At 39.1% G+C, this 22,593-nt stretch overlaps 1 protein-coding gene across 1 annotated transcript in view; it reads right to left on the reverse strand.

Annotated features, from left to right (window-relative positions):
- Window positions 1–1,542: 1,542 nt before the first annotated feature.
- dcc (DCC netrin 1 receptor) overlaps window positions 1,543–22,593 on the reverse strand; it is a 331,558-nt gene continuing 310,507 nt past the window's right edge. Inside the window, 1 exon segment of the mRNA XM_051948843.1 lies at window positions 1,543–12,627. Coding sequence (XP_051804803.1) covers window positions 12,538–12,627 — 90 coding nt within the window. The 3' untranslated portion in view covers window positions 1,543–12,537.

Consider the following 22,593-nt stretch of genomic DNA (forward strand, 5'->3'; position numbering starts at 1 on the left):
CATACTAAACTATGAGGTTTTTGTCATATTTTGGATGACATACTAAACTATGAGGTTTTTGTCATATTTTGGACGACATACTAAACTATGACGTTTTTGTCATATTTCGGACGACATACTAAACTACGAACTTTTTTGTTTTTTGGACAATATAATGAAGTATGTCTCATATGGTCTAGCGGTTAGGATTCCTTGCTTTCACCCAAGGGACCTGGGTTTGTCTCCTGGTATGGGAATGACTTCTTTGTAAATTGCCCTGCTGTGGGATTAATAGAGGTCTAATCTATCTCCCCAGCATTATTGTCATATTTTGGACGACATACTAAACTATGATATTTTTTTCATTTTTTTGGCGACATACCAAAGCATGACGTTTTTGTCATATTTTGGACAACATACTAAATGATGTACTTTTTTCGTTTTTTGGACAACATACTGAAGTGTGTCTCATATGGTCTCGCGGTTAGGTTAGGATTCCTTGTTCTCATTTAGGTGGCCTGGGTTCAACTCCCAGTATGGGAACGACTTCTTTGTAAATTGCCCCGCTGTGGGATTAATAGGGATCTAATCTATCTACCATGACATTATTGTCATATTTTGGATGACATACTAAACTATGATGTTTTGGTCATATTTTGGACGACATACTCAACTATGACGTTTTTGTAATTTTTTTGGACGACATAATAGACTCTGACATTTTTGTCACTTTTTGGACGATATACTAAACTATGAAATTTTTTTGTTTTTTGGACAAACTGCTGTAGTATGTCACATGTGGTCTAGTGGTTAGGATTCCTAGTTCTCACCCAAGTGGCCTGGGTTCGACTCCTGGTATGGGAATGATTTCATCAAACTGCCCTGCTGTGGGATTAATAGCGGTATAGTTTATCTACTACGACATCATTACTAAACTATGATGTTTATGTCATATTTTGGACGACATACTAAACTATGACATTTTTTCCTCATTTTGGACAACACAGTAAGCTGCGATGTCTTTTTCCAGATATTGGACGACATACAAAATTATGACACTTCAGTGATATTTTGGACGACATCCTATACTATAATGTTTTTGTAACATTTTGGACGACATACTAAACTATCACGTTTTCGTCACATTTTGTACGACATACTAAACTATGACGTTTTTGTGACACAGTCCAAGCTGGTGTACAACTGCAGAATGGAAACAAAGCCGTCTTATAGCGCTGTGACGACCTATTCGTCTGCTTTAGTTTCACTTAACCAGTTCTGGTGTAACAACAAAATGTCATAGGTTGAGAAAGTTGTAAATCGAGGACCCCCTGTATCTAAATAATAATAATATCCCCTGGAATAGAGCATCTGAAGTTTTAATTTTTATGTTATTTTAATGCTGGACCAGTTCCGTCTTAATGCAGAGGAGTTAAGGGCGTTTCTCTGGATACATTAAAGATATTTAGTATTCATTAATTAATCATTCACGTCTTTATTCTGCTTCCTCTTTGTGTCTTCGCTGGTTTTTCGACTCCCATAAAACAGAGACTCATAATTACGTTTGCTTTTGTATCAAAACTTTATTTATCAAACAAAAAGAATGCACCATTGAAATAACATTTCTATAAAAAAGGAACATGGGACTGTTCTACAGTGCATTACAAAACCAGCAATTGTATACAACATTGTGGATAGAAACTTCGCTTTGCTTCGTCTGAGATACGTCCTCATCATCCTCATCCTCATCATCCTTCCCCAAATGAACAAAATGTACACTCTTAAATATTGCAGTCACTAAGCTAATTTGGTTATAATGACTCTAGGCTTCTTTTTTTTAAAGGATGAAGTCAAACAGTATTTACTGGGAATCTGTCGGCTCGTCTGTCCAACGACGATGTTCTGAAAATGAAGTAATTGTCTGTGTGAGAGGAGATAAGGTCGCTTTAATTTAGCCCCTTTCACCCCAAATCAGTCTTTTTATTTCCCTTCTCTAAGCTCAGACTGACCACATCAGGCCTCTTCCAAAGTCATCCCCGTCCACCTTCATTCTGCTATTTCTATTTTCTGACCCTCCTTTTTTTTGTATTTTTTCTAAACCGTGTAATTTGTCCCTTTTTTGATCCTCAATGGTTCCCACACAGGAGCGAAGCGCCCAAAGAAAGAAGTTAATGAAGTCGAGTTTCTCTTTGAAATGCAGGAGCCGAGCCTCCCCCAGTTTCCATCTTATCGGCGTTTCAGAGTTTCACACAGTCACCGCTGGTTCACGAGGAGCCTCCACTGATGGAGGACGGGCTGTTCTTACAGGACTTTCCTGGTGCGTTTGTGCACATTTTGCTTCATTAACTACAAAGAACGTTTACGTTTCCGCGGAGCATCTTTTACACTTTCACACTGATTTCCAGCCTCCCAGGCAGCAGTTTAGCACCACCTTCATGCAGAGAATGATGCTGACGCCGCGTGGTAATGCAGCTGAAAGCATTTAACACTGATGCTGCGTTTAGGGACACCTTCATTTAGCATCTTATTTAAAAAACAAACAAAAACACAACATCTGCAGGCTACAGGACAGTTAGAGACCAATATTTCTGGTTGAGATTAGAGAACCCCAGATATGCATACATGATGATTTATCAGAAATTATGTTTTAAGTCCTGAAAACAGAATTCAGGAAAACTAATTGATATTAAAGCATCAGATAGCAACATTTTAGAACCAAAACTGCTGGAATTAAACACAATAAGGTGCAATAAATCCTGTAATATTGTATAGTAATGACCTGAATTTAAAAAAGGAAAGCCATTTTTTCGTATTTTATATTTTCATCATGTGGATATCCAGCCCGATCTCACGAGGATTCGTGAAACTGTCACGTAAATTTTTGTTTCGGCTTCGTGCGCACCAACACGATTTCGTCATGTTTTTCGTGCCGCTCACCACGAAATGCGCACCAATGTATTTTAAACGGCGGACTTTTCGTGCCACTCAGAACGTATTTCAAAAGAATGTGTGTATTATATTTTTAATGTAAAACCGTGGCGAATCCAACGCTATATTTTGCATGACATCGTCCCTAACCATAACCCTAACCATAACCTAACCATAACCCTAACCATAACCCTAACCATAAGCCGGTGGTACACTTACCAATTTGCATAGGAATTTCAAGAATGTCCGGCGGCCGGCGGCCGCAAACGCGATCATACAAGCAGTATACGCCGATGGACAGCTTAGATCATCATGAATCCGCCGGTATAAACCACTTTCAGATGTGATTACCACAGCGAAAAACATTTCGTGGTGAGCGGCACGAAAAACATGACGAAATCGTGTTGGTGCGCACGAAACCGAAACTAAAACTTACGTGACAGTTTCACGAATCCCCGTGAGACCGGGTTGGGATATCAACTCACTTGTGCAATCAAATGTCAGCTTAAAAAGCAACTTTTCCATCAATTCTATTTTTAAAAGCTTTTAGTGGTTCAGGCGATGATTCTACTTCCTGTTATTGAGCTGTTAGTGGATGATGGTGGTGTTGCATTTGTCTGGATTGATTTAATAGTGTTCTGAATATTTTGTCCGCCCAATTAACATATATTTGGGAACATTTTAAACGTAACACAGTCCAGTAAAACACTATAAGCCAAGAACACCAATGGAGGAGCTTCAAAAACGTAGAATTTATGGAAAAACTGATGTATTTGATTGCTTAAATGACACATTTATGTAATAAAGTGGCTGATGGGTGTTTGTTTTCTCTATTTATATGATTATTTCGTCTTCTTTATTGAATTTAACGCTTGGCAAGTTTGTTTTTGCAGTTTTAAAAGGTCCAAATCGAAAAGTATGTAAGCAATTTCAACATTACATTGGCAAAGTTTGAGCATTACTGTCACAAAACATAATAGAAATGCACAAGAAGATGCAAGTTTTTAAGACTTAGAAGTGTTTTTCACCTTTAAACGCACCAAAAAAGCTGCTTTCAGTCGCATTACCTTCGAAAAACGCAAGAAAGCCTCTGCAGAAATGTTCAAAATCTGTATTTTCACATTATTTCCACACTCGACCTCCGGCTCCTCACCAACTCTAGCGTCAAAACTCCGGACTTCAGAGCGTCTCAGAACCGAACGGACACGTCTGTTGTTTCAAACAGGGTTTATTTATAAAGAAGAACTGCATAGATGCGATCAGAGTCCCGATCTACAGATTTTACACTGAAAATAAAAAAGAGAAAATGGTGGTGACCGTGTCCCCTCGTAGCGAAACTGGCTTCCATTCAACTGTTTGTAAAATAATCTACAATATTATCTTAAAAAAATACTGAAACCTTTAAAGGCAATGAACTAAAAACAAAAAACAAAACAGCGCTTCAGTCCTCTTTTTCATTTTGTTCTTTGCTAAACTAAATGTACATTTGCAGAAATATCACATAGATATAAATAATAGTTTTAAAGAGCACTCAAAATGAAGTCATAATAATAATAATAATATATTAAATTTGATTATAAAAAGTTACTACTACTCTAGTGGAACTGTACACTGTAAAAAAGCAGCTTTCTTCATGTAGTTCTGCTGCATCAACGCTTCTCTCCACAGTAAAACACACATGTAGAGCCAACAGGAAACTAAATAAAAACCCACTCTTATCTGTTAGAAGGTGGGTCGGACTGCTGAAGGAAAGCTTTAAGTGTAAAGTTCAACCAAAATAAAAGAAAAAATACACATCTGTGCTGGTCAGTGCCAAAGAAAAAGTTCCCTTTTTACTTAAAACTTTCCATTTCCCTTTATTCTTCCTGTAAAAACTTTAAATTAAAAGTTGATGAAATGGAACTGGAAGCTTTGTAATGGAATGAAAGAAGGTGGAAAGATGTTTCTGTTCTGGCACCAGTTAAAGAAGAACATCGGTGTTTTTGGATATTTCAGCCCATTATTTGAGAATGTACATGCTCTTACTTTATGTTTTCCATTTGTTTGGAGATTAATTCCCTTTGAAAGTCTCTGGATTTTTATCTCATTTCAAAATCAACTTGCTCTCGACTTGGATGAACTCGTTTGAGTTTATTCTTCTTTTTATTTCATATCCTGACAGCAACTCTTCTAACCAAGTCTCCACAAAATTAGGTTCTTATACACCTGGACTGTATTCTCAGTTACATTTTGAAGGTAGTTTTGTTTTGGAAAGGCAGCCGGTTTTAAAGAACAAAAAAGTCCTAGTTTGGATGAAGAACGAGAAGTCGAAGGTGTAAACCAGTCATTTGGACGTCTGTCTCACAATTAAGTTTCATTTTCTGATGTACTTTTTGTATTTCTGGTTCTGTTTAGGAGAATATTTCTCTTCATTAGATGCTTTTACATGTCAAAAGCTTGGAGAAGGTTAGGCTTCAACAATGTTTGGTTGGGGTTCAGACAAAATCTCAAAGTGTGGGTTAGAATAAGAGTCTTTAACCACATGTTTGGAGTCCATTTTTCGGATTGACATGGTGACAAGTCCAGCCCCATCTAGTACATGATTGGTGGGCAACAAATAGGGATGTAATTTTCTGCAGACAGGTTGGTATTTGTTGTCATAGTTCCTGTTGTGGTTCAGTCGGTGTTGAAAATAACGGCAGATCCCATTGAGAACAGTAAAGTAAAGGTAAATCCAATGTTTTGCCAACCCATCCGTCAACCCCAACCTCCTCCTTGGGCCTACTTTGTCTTCATACCTGTTTGCACTTGTTTATGGCCACTAGAGGGCACTGCCATGACAAAATATCACTACGGATTTTAATGAGCTCCTTGCACAAGTTACCTGCAGTGGTTTTGTCTAATTACAGTTTGATTGATTTTTTTTTTTTTTACTAGTTAACAGCGACACAATCAAGTGAGACTGCAATTAACAACGGGATGACTTAATCGATGGCCAATTGGACTTTGAAATGTGAAACTGCAACCAAATGTCCATCACAATTTCCTAAATGCCAACAAAGTAAGACCTTAAAACAATCAGTTTTCTGTAACAGACAACAAATGTTTTGCATTGTTGCTTGATTAAAGACGTGTTCGAAAAATAGGCTGAATGATATTCCTGTTAGATGATCTGATAACCAAGTCTCAATAAGTTGATTTTCATTGAAGAATGACTAGAACTATTTTTTTCCTTTTGGTCCAATAACTAATGCAAGTTCTCACCTTCAGTGATTGGACTAATGTGTAAAAGTGTGACATCTAGTGATGAAAGGCAGGAACTGAGTCATACTGAGTAGTGGTTTAAAGTGACCGTTTTGAAAGTCTGCATTTCAGAATTTTCTGGGCCCTGAATTGAAAAGAGTAGAAGGAATATCACGTAGAAATGTCCCCACCAACACCCTTTGAGTAATACTGCAAATGCAAGCACTTTAAGGTAATGTCATTGGTGGGTTGTGGCCATTATCACCGCTGTGTCATCTCATGACCTAATAGGCGTTTTTACTGTAAAAATCTTCAAACAGGTGATCTACGTGGATGTTACTTCCCTGCAACTGTCCGAATAAAGCAGAGTAAACCTCCTGCATATCGTGCTACAGTTAATGACTAATAGACAAACCCTTAAATGTATTGTCTCTCAAGTCTTGCAGCATTGTTATTGAAAAGAAAACTTCTTGAACAAGCAAAATTTCTGGCATTACGCCCTAAACTTCTGATACACATTAACTCACTTCTGTATTTTTTTCTGTGTTTTCTTAAGTTACAGATATTTTTATAAAAATCAGGTGAAAAGATCTTCGTTGTCCAAATAAAAACATATTTTGGCCTGAATCAAAGCGTAAATAACAACTTTCTTACAATATGTGTCACCGATTGAGCCATTCGAGGATTTAGCTTCCTGCTCTGGGAAACTTTGATGTTCACATTGGCCGTTTTGTGGATCCAAGGGGTGATATTAGAACCATAGGCCAATCTACTATCACTGCCATCGGTAGATCTACTACGTCTGATGTGTCAACTGTGTTTCCAGACAGCTGTGGAAAAGCCGCATCTGTGCCGCTGCAGTGAAACTTTCTTTTGAGGCTCTGGCTTTTAAAAGCGACACGGCGCTTTTGGGGAAAGCCCTCAGTAGAGCGGCTCGTCTCATCTGCAGGAGGAACAAATTAACATAACACAGAGCTCATTTTTACATTTCACAAAGGCTTCAGATAAAGAGGCTAAATATGGAGAAAGAAAGCTGCGGTGGAAAGTAAAGGCACGTAGGATGTCTCATTTATCTCGAAGGCAACAAATAAAAAACATGTGAGGACAAGTAAATGTGCTAAATACAACATTTGACACGTTTGGCCTCTGGAGAACATTAGTGAGATATATGGACAGGAAGATGTTGCATTTTAATGTCTAGCATCTGAACTCAAATCATCAGATCAAGAGAAGTTTTGACAGTTGCAGGGAAACAGCATCCACGAACAGAATCAACCAGCCTCTGAGACGTACATCTTTAAAATGCTCAAATGTTCCACGGAAACACCGGCAGTCAGTTTAAACATGAGCTGGTGTTTCATGTTTTAGCAAACTTTTCAGTCCTGCTCATCATTTTCAAGATCCTCCATCAGTTTTTTGATTCGATTAGTTTATGTCTTTGAGAGACGACCCACTTTGGAGTCCATTAAGTCGGAGAACTCCAAGTGACCCAACAGAACCTTTTCTCAATCAGATTTCAGTCAGAATATACACTACTATTCAAAAGTTTGGGGTCACTCAGACAATAATTAAATGTTTTTTTCATTAAACCTCACACTTTTATTCATGTGCTAACATTGCTGCACAAGGGTTTTCTAATCATCAATGAGCCTTTCAACAGCATTAGCTAACACAATGTAGCATTAGAACACAGGAGTGATGGTTGCTGGAAATGTTCCTCTGTACCCCTATGGAGATATTCCATTAAAAATCAGACGTTTACAGCTACAATAGTCATTTACCACATTAACAATGTCTGAACTGGATTTATTATTTATTTAATGTTATCTTCATTGAAAAAAAGCTTTTCTTTCAAAAATAAGGACATTTCCAAGTGACCCCAAACTTTTGAACAGTAGTGTCATTTCGATGTGAATCACTGTCGAGGTGTTTGGTTCCTTCAGTTTGAGTACATTATATATTCCATCATAGTTTTGTCAGATATAGGCCTTGTTTAGCCCTGAAATAATTACCACAATCACTAGTGGCCTCACTGATTGGACTTTTTGTCTCCTTTGCCAAGCAGAAGCTTCAGCAGAAGTTTAAATCACATGTACACCAGGATTTATCCCACTTGGGTTTTTGTAAGAATTGAAAAAAGAAAAGGAGAATGGGAGCAGACAAAAGGGGAGTTATGCTATAGCTGTGTGGAAATGCTGTTACAAACCCACACATTTTTCAAAAAAGAAAACCAATTTGCTGGTGTTCATGAGCTTCGAAAGCAGTGAAAAGCTCTGGAAACCCAACAGATGGGACCATGGATGCCATGGTTCAGCAGGCAGTCAGAGAATCCGGTTTTCAAATAGTTGTCAGAAGGACGTATTATGTAACGTCGACTAAAATAAAGTAAAGCGGGTTTCAGTACAGTAGTTCTGCTGTCAGATTAGCCATTTTATTCTTCTGGGTGCTATGTTGGTCTAAGAATTGATGCTTTAGGAGTTATTTCTAAAAACTGACTTCCTTTCTCATTCACGCTCTGCAACAATTTTGTGGTGATGTTTTGCTGCGTCCTCAATCTTAATCCGACCAACAAAGCTATGATTTGCTCTGGTGCGTGTAACATCGCACCTATTTGAATCACTGAGCGTTTCTAGTGTCTGCAAGTTGATTTTCAGAAATGAAACAAATTCCAGAGAGGAAGCGGTTGATGTAAGAGCTGATGGATAATTCCTATTTAACGGGCTAAAAAAACACCAGTACGACCATTTAACTCACTCCTTTCTTGTATCTTCTGTCGTTCCCCCTTTGATACTGACAAGAACAAATCCCTTGTGTCACCAGGCCATTTAATTTAGTATTTACCTTTTCAAAATCAGATTTTCTCTCTCTAAATCAAATTTCAGTCTGTGGATGGTTCAGCTCTCTGAAGGAGGAGAGGAAAAAGTGTCTCTGAGCGAATTTGAAAGCCTCGAACTGGATGGATGTGTCTCTCGGAGTTCGCTGATGAGTTTGATCCCCCGAACCGCCCGCCTGCCTTCACAGATTCAACCTTTCATCCCAGCGTTCGCACTGCTGAGACGTTACCTTTCCATCCCCTCCGTCCCCGGGACTTTTCTCCGCTGTTGTAACGGCCCAGCGAGCGTGAGCTTGAATCATAATATTTGAGAACGGCGTTATAATGAATTCACGGCCTCATTCCTCTGTGCCCCAGCTCTGCACATACAAACCAACCCCTGCATATCAATCCACCTCCACTGCCTCTGCTCCCTCTGTCTCCCTCAGGCTTTTTCCCCTTTCATCACAGAAAGATAAAGGTCTGCAAATTACAATATGGTGACTGGGGTGACACAGTCAAATATGGAGCATACTGATGGCCTGTTTCTTTTTCTCCTTTCCGAGCTGACGGATGAATCATTTGTCATTTTAAGTCCCTGCATTTCTGCACTAACACAAAAAGTATCCACCTTTACAAATCATTTCTTCATACACTCTGCCTCCATTTTTTGACTTTTTTGTCAAATTAAGAGGTGGAATCGCACTTATTTCCAATTATGTCGTAAAATGGACAGTTGACATTATGCAAAATGAATTGCTGCAGCAGTATAAAAAGACAAGTGAGATCTTTGCCCGGTTATCACTTCACTTGTCTGTAAAACTCAATCAACCTTTAAGGATCTTTTCTTTCCTTTTTTTAAAACATTTTTTTTACAGTGTACACCTTTCTCACTCCCCACCACCACAGTTCACAAATCTATTTTTACAAAGAGTAACAAAAACATCCCAACAGATCTAATCTCATTCTAATTCTCAAAATCAGATTCCTTGCCCTGCTGTCAATGCAAATCTAGTTGTTTGAAAGAGCAGAAGGGCGGATCCTGACCGGCCTCGTATCGCAGAGGTCATCCTGAAACCCAAAGATGCCGCAGGTTCCCCTGAAAACTCTTCCCTCAGTCCATTTTTTAAAAGGCTGCTTATAGTAAAACTGAAAATGGCACGAAGTGTCTGTTTATATCAGCGAATGACAGAATTTTCAACAAAATGCAATTGTGTGTGATGCGTTCAAAGGCTGTAGGTTATCGTTTCTCATCGCGGTTAAAGTAGCTCTCTGCGGAAATGTGTTTTAAAAAAACCTGATCTGGAAAAAACACAGCTCTGACAGGACACCGAATGTAAAAATATACTTTGTGGAATATGCATTATTTGCATGTATCTTTTTTGTTAATTTTTGTCGTATTTTTTGTATAAAAAAACCAAAACCCCCTGAAGTAAACTCAAAGTGAAGCTGGCGGTTTTGCAATTTCCCCACGTGGGCGATCAAGGTCAACAGAGGTACACGTGTGTTTGTCTCATGAAAAATAAATACGGATTCATCAAAAGCAGGCCCAAAAACAACACGCTCACCTTCGACCAAATGTACTGAAAAAATAAACAACAGTGGAGATCTATCCCATTCCCAACATCATTGGCCAACCCAACATCTCTACTCTCAGTAATAATAATAATACCTTAGTCCTGTTGCTGTAACACCTCATTCTCAATTTACCATCAAGGTAACGTCAAATTTCCATTTCGTCCACATTTGACAGGAGCGACACAGCGCCCTCTCTTGGATTGAAGTTGTTAAGGTCAGTCACAACTTGAAAAACCACTGACAGGTAAAGTGAAACCACTAATCATCTAGTCGTGATGCAATGTTTTGCTGGGAAACACTGGGTCATTCATGAGGTCGTATTTTTGACATGTACCACCCATGTAAACCTTCTTCCCACCTATGGCAACATCACTGTCCAATGTCAGTAGCCTTCTCCAGCAAGAATTCAATAACTGCTCAAAAAAGAGACAAAGGTGTCAATCTGGCCTCCAAAATCCCCACATTTAAATCTGATTAAGGATTGACGGGATATGCCGGAAACAGTCAGATTCATAGAGGTCCCAATCAGCAAACCTCCAGGAACCAAAAGATCCAAAATGTAGGTGGTTTCTAAAGTTGTGGCTGACTGATGTACATACTTTGTTTGGATGTTTGTTTCTTGCAATCATGGCACATCTTTTCCCCAAGACAATAAATGGTTATTTGATGGATTTTTAAACCATAACTTTGATTCAGTAAGTGTCAACTGGACAAATTGCAAAAATGACATATTGAGAGTTGATCTGAACATGTTTCTGATATGACCATTGGACCAACATTTCCTTTGTTCGGAGATAGGACTGGTCCCACCAATACAACTCCAGCATCCCCGACACATTTGTTCCTTAAAGAAAATCTTCTTCACTGCCTTCCAGTCCACGTTGGGGACTGAAACAGACTTGAACAGCTAAATAAAGAAAGTTACAATAAGCTTTCCAAGATGAGAATTTGGCAACGACACAAGTCCTCGTGGGTAAAGATTGAAGTTTTTCTGGGCTCGGGAGAGTAAAGGCTTGGTCAAGAGCAGCAACAGACTGTGGGAGTCTATAGAGGTTTTTATACAGTCCCGTAAGAACAGAGTTAGCTGGATCCAGATCCACATGATTCCAACCGGCCTTGCAGATTCTTAACAAATTTAATCCCTTTGTTTTTTTTTTATTCCTAAGATCCAGGAGGTGTAAGGGCTACATGGGTTATGGGTGATAGCTGGTTCAGAGAAATCAGACTCTTTTGTTAAAGAGTGGGGAAAACAAAAGACACTGAAGAAAATAGACTGGAAATTCCAGAGAAGATCACCTCACGTCTCCACCAACAGGCAACCTCGGATCCACATAAAAAAAAGAAAGTTTTGGTGAAACTTTGGTGGCTGAAGATGTGTTTTTTGTTTCTTACTGTAGCTTCCCAAAGCATTTTCAAACCATATACACATCCTGTGAATGCACAAAATTGGAATACCCAAACTAAAAACAAAAGACGAAACGAATATTTCCAACAGCAACCATGAAAAATAAGTGAGGTACAGTCACAGTAACTGAGTTGAAGAGAACTCAGCGGAGGAGGATGCTAATAAATACCACAAATAAGAGAAACAGGAGGGATCTTATAGCTGTCTTCTTTTTTTGTGAAAATCCTTTCCTCCTGTTCCATTAAGTGGAGGCGCTAGGTATTGGGTTTCTCTAGTTTTGTGTTTGAGGTTGAAGAGTCTAGAAGGGTTTCAGTTTGAACTCCCAAAGAAGTCCTTCAACACGAGTCCTGTTCTTGGAGTTGATGCTGTGCTGCTGTCGTTTTCATCCTCTGTTTAATTCCCTTCTATCCAATCCCGGTCCCAGTGGATACGAGCAGAGACCAGTAGAAACCAAACAAACTCAACCCCAGCACAGACAGAGGTCTGGTTCGATGTAGGCCATCTTCAAACCCGGATTGACCTGTTGGAGAATGGACAGCAGGTGGCGTCAAGGCTTGAAGAAGGGTTCCAGACTGGACCGTGGCTCATGACTGGGCTGGGCCGGGCTCAGAGGTTAGAAGGCGGAGCCAGTGATGGCGTTGAGCTGCTTCATCAGCCCTTCTAGACTGGCCATCTGCTCTGACAGGTCATCTTGCTCGTAAACCTAAAAGGATAAAAGAGTAGAGGTTACATTATGGCAACCTTTAAAAAAACTACTTCAGCAAATAAGAAGAGTCTTTTGGTTCCTTCCCATTGTCCCCAAGTACTTTCTCAAAGGGAATCTGAAGGGAACTTTGGATTTGTTGGTTTCTTTGTTTCCAATTTGTAAGGTCTTCATCTTACTGTGTGAAGTGCTATGAGCTGACATTTGCTGTGAATTGCTGATATGTAAAAAAAGTTTCATAAGAACAAAGATGTAACTGTTACTAGAACTAAAAACTAATGAAACTATTTGTTGCTGTTTTGAATTTACTCATTATTCTATTTCTATACCGACAACTGTTCATCCACACCATAGGAAAAAGGTTCACCACCCCAGGTTCAAGGTCTGAAATGACGCAACTGATGCTACCGTTCTTTGTCTAATTAGTTCACAGCAACTGCCTTTCTATTGTTCTTCCTCAGCTCACGAACAAACAAACTCCTTGACAGAATAATAGTGAAAAATTCCAATTTAACAGACTACTTTACAGCTTTGGCAGAACAGAAAACAGTGAGGCTGCTGTCAGTTAGCTGAAGATCAGAAGAGAAATGAAACCCATACGTTCCACAGCAGCTTTTAAATGAGCTACTCCTCCCTCCAGTAGATTTAGCATCAAAAGACATCTATACCGAATGTGAATGTTGTTGAATATATTGAAAGGAATGAAACCTGTACTGGAAGTTTGTTTTGTTATGTTTGCTTCTCGTATCTGTACGTAAACATTAACTGTGCTGTATTCAACTGCATTCCAGTGTCTGTATTTCAGCATGAGGCAGATCCTGACAACACACTGATGTATAGTCAGTGTAGCAGCAGCGGTATAATTTGCATGCAATTTACTCTCTGCAATGTGCTCGCTGCTCTGATGCTCTAAGCTCCGAGTGAAAATGGCTGAACTGCTCCCGAACCAGGCCGAGGTAGCGCCAATGTGATTGCCACTTCAGCTGACAGCACTGTTAGCAGCCTCGCAAAAGAGGAGATTCGGCGGTGCGTTAAGGGTTTTATTACTAAACCACAACCTGAATGCACATTTTTGATAGCTAGGTAGAATGTGAGATGCACAACGACACCTAAAAGGCAACTCTGACAACACCTAGATGCCTAAAAAACCCTCCACTTTCAGCTCGGTTTATCCAGCGTTTAACATATGTATCGACATGACATGACATGTCAAACATAACGAGCCTATTGTGGATTGATATCACAGGTCAGCACAGGTGAACCAGCCGGGATAAAGCACATATTCAGGCGACAATGCTGCTGCAACTTACTACACCAAACCAATAGAGAAGGGACCATGAAAAATAAGTGAGGTACAACTCAGACTGTGGGAGTCTATAGAGGTTTTTATGCAGTTCTGTAAGAATAGAGTAAGTTTGATCCAGATCCACGTGATTCCAACCAGTCTTGCAGATTCTTCACAATTTTAGTACCTTTATGTTTATTTATTCCTTAGATCCAGGAGGGGAAAGGGCTACATGGGTTATGGGTGGCTCAGTGAAATCAAACTGTTTTGTTAAAGACAGTGGGGAACAAATGAGATAGTGAGGAAAATAAACTAGAAATTCCACAGAAGATCACCTCGCGTCTCCACCAACAGGCAACCTCGGATCCGCATAAAATAAAAGAAAGTTTTGGTGAAACTTTGGTGGCTGAAGATGCATTTTCAAACCATATACACATCCTGTAAATGCACAAAGTTGGAATACCCAAACCGAAAACAGTTTCAGTTTGAACTCCTAAAGAAGTCCTTCAACACGAGTCCTGTTCTTGGAGTTGATGTTGTGCTGCTGTAGTGTTTATCCTCTGTTTAATTCCCTTCTATCCAATCCCGGTCCCAGTGGATACTAGCCGAAACCAGTAGAAACCAAACAAACTCAACCCCAGCACAGACAGAGCTCTGGTTCCACCTTAGGCCATCTTCAAACCCAGATTGGCCTGTTGGAGAATGGACAGCAGGTGACACTGAGCCCTGAAGAAGGGTTGAAGTGGAAAAATAAGTGAGATACAGTCACAGTAACTGAGATGAGGAGAAGTCAGTGGAGGAGGAAGCTAATAAATACAACAAAGAAGAGAAACAGGAGGGATCTTATCACTTCGTCTTCTGTTTTATGTGATAATCCTTTCCTCCCGTTCCATTAATTTGAGTTGCTAGGTGCTGGGTTTCTCTAGTTTTGTGTTTGAGGTTGTAAAAACTCGAGGGGTTTCAGTGTTTAATGTATGCATCAACATGTCTTTTGGCATGGCATGAATATGGAAACATAACGAGCCTGTTGTGGTTTGATATCACAGGTTGACACAGTTGAACCAGCCGGGAAAAAAGCAAATATTCAGGCGGCGACGCCGCTACAACTTACTGCACCAAACCAATAGAGAAGGGACATAAATCACATCGGTCTCAGAGCTGCCAACCACTTCCCGGTCATGCTTTTTAGATTTTTAATGCGTTTCTCCCACATCCTCTGACTCGTTCGTTCATTTTGGTGCAAGTCAACTTGCGTAGAGTCGTGAGTTGCTGCAAATACCTAATCTATCACAATGAACGTCATGCTTGATTTTTCTTTCTGTCAGAGTTCGGTTATTGTTGCCTAGCAGTGCATTGCAGGCTTTTCAGTATGCGCTTACAATGGAGCGAAATAAAAAAGGTGACTTCATGTTGACTCTGACGGATTATCTATGAGCGGCAAGTTTCGAGTCCCCGCGGTTTGACTGATCTGAAACCAATGGCAGCCTGGGGGAAGGAAGTCACAACAACAACAAGTTGGAAAGCGATCAACGGGAATGCAAAGTTCACAGGATTCCTAGTTTAATGGGCGAAATCGAGTATAATACCCGTGTTCGCAGACTGTGTCACATCGGGTTGGATAGCAGTTTGACCGCATCAAACGTTGTGGAGTTGTTGCCGGTCTGCGAGCGTTTCAAAGGACAGGACACAGTCAAAGAGCTGCACTTTAATCCTGCAGATACTCTGTGATCACTGTGTAATGGCGTGTTCGGTCCGGCTCGACAAACTGTCACCTCCAAGTGGGTCGACTTGAGTGCTTCCATCTGTACGAGTGTGTGTTCGGCAGTCAAGTGCACGTCTTCCACGCACACACACACTCTCCCATTGTGTTATATTGAGCGTGGCCTTCATGCAGAGTTTGTCCTTGCTGTTGGATATTCAATATTCTCCTCAGCGTGCCGTGGAAAACCGATAAAGGCTCGGTGGAAATATTTCTCACACTTGAATCGAAAGTTTTTTGTGTCGATGTCCGAGGCCTTCTTCGTGTACTAGTAAAGCACTCGTGTTGCACACAGTCGGGTCCTTCATTATGCTGCAATGATTTTACATAAATATGACGGCGAAGCTGCACAGAATCTTTAGATTTGGGGGTTTAAATGAGGCCAGAGAGGGTTGCATGGTTTAGCTGTTGCTTATTTTATTGAACCAGTGTAGAAATAAAAGCGTTGTTGTGTCCAAAGCTTAAATATAATTTGGTAAATATCACATAGGACACAGTAAAGCAGCAATTTGGCCAGCTAAAATATGACTAGGATGCATCAAGTAACCAAAAAGTTGATCAATTAACAGCGATGCTATTTTTAGAGAAAGCTTTAAAGAGCAGAATTTGCCTTTTTTCTTTACACTGAAATGGAGTTTAAATATCAGCACTAATTATATGCATAAAAGTAATGTTGAATTTTACAAGGCATCCATGATATCATCAGGGTTTCTCACTATTTTTGATATTTTATAAACAAAAAAAAAGATGATAATGAATGTAACTGCAAAGTAAACAGCGATGGAATTAATAACTGCAGTTATGGATAAGAGTGTTGCTGTTTCATACTGAAAAATAAGATTTATCTCATTTACCCTTGATGTTTAAAAATTGAATACCATATTTATGTAAAATTATGTGTAATCTGTTGTAGTTTTTTTTTTAAAAGGCTGAAAGACCTTTCTTTCTAACAAAGCTCATAATTAAACGAGTCCCTGAAATTTCTATTTTTTCATTATTTTACCTGATTGTTTTGTTTTACCCTTTTGTATATTTAATATAGCACTTCGACATTTTGCTTAAATGTGCATTACAAATAAAATGTATTATTATTATAATTATTTCCATTTTATATCTATCTTTCTCTTGCAAACTCACATGATTGACCAATAAATTGCGTCTGACCTCAACAGCTTCAGATTCCACCCTGATAAAGTGACACTAATATTACAAAATGTACATTATTTATCCTCTAATGCAAACATAATCAATGTAATCACCCTTGAAGGACCCGCTGAAAGCTGAAAATGAATGGTTTTTACATTTTTGTTTGGGAAATTTGGACTATTCCTTCCGGCATTTAGGTTCTTTTTTAAATTTAGAAACCCGATTCCCTCCAGAGGTCCCTGAACCTGCCGATCTTCATCAGAAAATCAAACCCCAGCCTGGTCCGGTTAAAGCTTTTAACCCGACCACAGAGTCACGTAGGATCAGTTTTTGACCAGTTTATGCCTCGAGACAGCTTAACGCCGCCTCCAGCCATTTATAGATTTTTTTTGCTGCCTCCATTTAAACCATCAGCGGGGGCAAATCAAAGCGGCATGGTAACAGCTAGCAAACATCACGATCCACCAGCAGCAGCCAGTTTAGCAGATATCAACAAACACCAAGAATATTGAACACAAAGTCAACTAAGACCTGTGAAATGTGTTGACAGTGCAATCTTTTGAGTAGATCTTTGAGTGTTTTATTCATTTATTACATCCTGGTAGTCATCCGTTACCTTCATTTAGTTTTATATCTAGAGTTTTTGCGACAGTTGTTGGTCCACTCTATTGAGCTAGACTGAAATATGTCTCAAACACTGTAGAGAATTGCATTAAAATTTGGTTTTATATAAAATTTAAAAGCATAATAACGTCAGTGACTTTTCATAATCCAAATATTATTAGATCAGTAATCCAAACGACCGCTTATGACCCCATACCTGCCAATGTTTTAGTAGTGAAAGCGACATTAGACGACATAACGGCTATTTGTAGTAGCAAGCAGTTGGCTGAACAGTTGTCTATGAACATTGCAGAGAAGCAAAAGACTCAGTTTGTGCCTGTAGAGTTCCAGAAGATAAAAATTCAGACCTCAAAATGCCTGCAGCAGCTGAAGTTTAGTTGGCCGCTTCCAGCTGTTAAGGACTATTTCCTCTAAGTTTAATTAATACCTAAAGAATTAGACAGCAGCAGAATCCATATAAGCATCTCCAAAGAGAGCGAGATGCATTTAAACACAGCAGCAACTTCAATATTTTGAACATGTAGGGGTTTTGTTTGTCTCTGAAATGCTAAAAATATTCAACTCAGTCTTCACAAAATTACTTTTCTATACAACTAAACTGCATTCTTGATTATGTTCTGAGGGGAGATGACCACAGTTTGTTTCTCAGAATCACATTTTGCTCTCTGTCATTGTTGTTTTTGGTTCAGTTTTGGCATCAAAGCTACATGATTGGGTTTAGGGAATTGTCAAACTTTGTTAAACACCTCTACATATTGGAAGCTTGGTTAGGTTTAGCCACCAAAACTACCTTTGAGTTCAGAAAGATGTCCTGGTTTGGGTTAAAATACAACCGTTTTACTGTATGTTTGAAGCTTCTCCTCCATTTTCTGGGTTCCAATGGTGACAAGTCCAACTAATATGTGATTTGTTGGCTGCAAAGAAACACAACTGAGCAGTGAAATAAATGTAATGAGGCAGAAAATACACTTCCTTCAAAACTGAAAGTGAAAATGCAGTTTAATTGTATTAGAACATAATTTTGTGGAGACTGAGTTAAAAAAAAATCAGGTTTTAAATATTGCTCCATGACTTTTGCTTCAAATGACACCAATTTGGTGCAAATCCAAAAGTTGTCAATGACAGTAGCTCCTCAATACTTTGTTCAAATTTACCTGAAACTGGCAGAACCACGCAGTATGTCCTTCTTTTGTAAGAAATTTGGTAAAAATCCAAAAATTCCTCACCAAGTAAAGTTCCAACCTTCTACCGCAATCATTTGTGTGTTGTGTATTGTTTATTTTATGAGTTTGGTAATGCCTGTGAGATTCAATCTCATGGCTAATGTAAATTCAAAGTCGAGCTCATAAAAAGATTTAGGTTAAAACCACCTTTAAATAAGTACGTAAACACAGCAGCAACTTCATTACTTGGATGTTTTAGCCAGAAATATGTCATATTTGTCTATATTATACTTAAATATTCCCAACTTTCATCTTCTTTTGTGTAGAGTCAGTAGAAAGTAACGTTGAAGTCTCCAAAAATTCCTTCAAATAACACCAATTCATACTTAGTCCAAACGGAAAAGTTGTCAATGACAGTAGCTCATCAATATATTGTTCAAATCACCCTGAAATTGGTAGAACCATCCAATATGTCTTCCTTTTGTAAGAAATTTGATAAAAATCCAACAATTCCTCATGAAGTAATGTTCCTGGCTTCTACTGCAATCTATTGAGTGTTGGATATTGTTGTATTTTATGGTTTTGGTAATGCCGGTGAGATTCAAAGTCTCGCTTTTAAAAAGTTTTCAGTTAAAATCATCAATATCTGTAGCAGGATTCATATGAACGCTCCAAAGAGAAAAAGTTGTATTAAAACACAGCAGCAATGTCGATACTTGGACTTTTTTTTTTAGCTATAATGTAATTAAATAGGGCTGCTCAGTTGTGTAGTGGTTAGCACTTTTGCCTTGCAGCAAGAAGATCCCCGGTTCAAATCCTGGCCTGGGCCTGGGATCTTTCTGCATGGAGTTTGCATGTTCTTCCTGTGCATGTGTGGGTTTTCTCCGGGTACTCCGGCTTCCTCCCACAGTCCAAAAACATGCTGAGGTTAATTGATTACTCTAAATTGTCCGTAGGTGTGAATGTGAGTGTGATTGTGTGTCTGTATATGTAGCCCTGTGACAGACTGGTGACCTGTCCAGGGTGTCCCCTGCCTTCGCCCGAGACAGCTGGAATAGGCTCCAGCACCCCCCGCGACCCAAGTGAGGATAAAGCAGTGGATAGAGGATGGATGGATGTAATTAAATATTCCTGACTTTCATCTTCATTTGTGCAGCATCAGCGGAAAAAAACACTTTAAAGTCGCCAACAGCTGTTCTAAATGACATCAAGTCAGATTTGGTGCAAATGGAAAAGTTGTCAATGGACAGTAGCTCATCAATACATTGTTCAAATTGATCTAAATTGGTGGAAACATCTGATATGTCCTCAAATTCAGCAAAAACCCAACAGTTCCTCAACAAGTAATGTTCCTGGCTTCTACTGCAATCATTTCTGTGTTGCATATTTTTCTATTTTATGGATTTTCGTCAAGCCTGTGGTATTTAATCTGTTGTATCTTCCTTTAAATACTATTTGAAATCCAGCTTTTAATAGATTTTGGCTTAAATTAGCACATACATAACATATTTTGTCAAATATGAGTCTTGTTCCACCTTAAAGCCCTCCCTTGAGGCTTTTCAACAGGTGACATAAATCCCCCTTCAGACGTAAACTGCTGAGGAGATTCACATTAAGGGAAAGAAAAGGACAAACAGCGGCCGTAAGGTTGTTCTTTATCGGTGTAATACACACAATGCTCGGTTTGACCTCCCGACCTTCCACTTTCATTCTCAAGGAGCCCATAAAAGCTCATCTAGAAGCCCGTCGCTGCCAGAGATTTTCCACTTTACACGGGCAGAAAGGCCTCCATAAAAATCATAGCAGCGTATAAAAAACCCCCCGCCAATGCCCAGTGACCTCTTGATCTCATTTGTTGACCCGTAACAGCGAGTTTCAGTGAGTCGGTAAACGCTCCGTCGATGGAATAAAACGCCCCGTCGATGCGCCGACTTTCTCTCTGATGTCCTGTTATCTCCGCCGGCCTGCTGACCTGAATTCACATCCTCTGTAATCTGTCGGATTCATCCCAACACGGCAGAGCGAGCAGATGTAAACTCAGTAGCATTCTGTCCACATGTTTCACCTTTTCTGCAGGCTTGCCATTGAAATGCAGAACCTGTTAGACGTCGGAGTCGGGCGGAAAGTTGCACTCAGACGCGGTGCCATTTAACAGACAAGCGAATGCAATATAAAGGAGCTGATCGACAGGCTTTCTGCTGCATCGAGCCAACGGTCGAAATGTGGAATGAGCTATTACGGGAGGAAAATGTGGTTCTGCGTGAAGCCCAACTCATTCAGTGGGCAGTAAATGGAGGTTTTGAACGCTTTCTAACCAACACCATTAGCTGCTGAGTTGCTCAACGGCCATTTATCTGTGAAATGTAGGTCTACACGTTGCTTGATAAAGAATGACTGAAGACTTAACATCTTTTTTACTAAAGCAGGATTTATGTGCCACTGAATTAAGAGTTTCCACCGTACATACCAAGTCTGAAGTCAAGATTACATTAGATTTATACCTTACTATTTGACTGGGATTACACAGTAAAAATGTTGTTTTACATTTGAGTAGAACTGAATTGAGAACTTTAAGCTGACTTCCCTTAAAATTAAGAACCAGTATCCACTATTTATTACTTGTTCACTTAATTTGGCTATTTTATTTGTGCTAATCAATTCAAGCAGTTCATTTGAATCAATGCAACAATTTGGTTTGTTCTTAAGGGTATTAGGGATGGACCTTTGTGATTTTGATGGAAATTATAGACTGATTTTTGTTTTACATTTTTTTGGTGGGACTTGTTTTTGCCGGATACAAATGCGTAGCACAATAAAAGAAGCTAGTTTGCCATTTATCTGTATATTACAACAAGGTTAGCAGGACTAGCTAACTACCGTGAAATGGCACCTTAAACAACTTAAACAGTTCGTGAACACCTAACTGGACAAGCTAACGGGAGAAGTGAATGTTAGCTCAAATGTGATCAGTTTAGATTGAAGTCTGAAGGAGTCATATAGACTTGACGCACATTAGAACTACAAATGAGGCAAAGTATTATGTTAATTCTGCCAGGGATGCAAAATTTAAACAATTCTTAAGTGATAATTTGCAGTGTGGCTAACTGGGCAAGCTAACTGGCAAAGCTAATGTTTACTAAAAACAGACCAGGTGAGATTGAAGACATCAGATTAAAACATTAAAGCTGCAAACATGAAAAAACATGATGCTAATGCTGACGTAATTTGATTTCTTTATAATAATTATATAAAATTTAAACCCTCTGAACTTCTGACAGTTTTATTTATATCCCTCCATAGATTAATCTGTTGCTTAAAGTACTAGTCGGGAGGCAAATTTTAAACAATTCATAACCGATAATCAGCAGTGTGGCTAACTGGGCAAGCTAACTGGCTAGATTGAAGAGTAAAGGAGGCCATACAGACTTGATGTCAGATCAACACATTAAAACTACAAATGAGACAAAAACTTATCCTAATTCTGCCAAGGATGCAAATTTTAAACTATTCTTAAGTGATAGCTGGTGGTGTGGCTGAGCAAGCTAACTGGCTAAGCTAACATTAGACTGGCTGAGACTGAAGATGCCATATTCACACATTAAAAGTACAAACATGACAAAATATGATGCTAATGCTGACCAAAGTTTTTCTTAGAAATCTTAATTAAATAGCATTTTAACCCTCTGAACCTTCGTTTTATTTGAACATTGTACATTTTTTTTCTGAAAGATTAAAATGGTAACAGGGATGCAAATTTTAAGTGATTATCTGTGGTGTGACTAACTGGGAAAGCTAACTGGCTAAGCTAACATTAGCTAAAATTGGACTAATTTAGATTGGAGACGACAGATTAATACATTAAAACTACAAGTATGACAAAACATGATGCTAATGCTGACCTAATTTTATGTTGTTCATCCTAATTAAATATTAACATTCTGAACCTCTGACATTTCTATTTCTATCCCCCCACAGATTAATGCGCTGCC

Source organism: Acanthochromis polyacanthus, chromosome 5 (assembly GCF_021347895.1).
Source record: "Acanthochromis polyacanthus isolate Apoly-LR-REF ecotype Palm Island chromosome 5, KAUST_Apoly_ChrSc, whole genome shotgun sequence".
Taxonomy (NCBI): domain Eukaryota; kingdom Metazoa; phylum Chordata; class Actinopteri; family Pomacentridae; genus Acanthochromis; species Acanthochromis polyacanthus.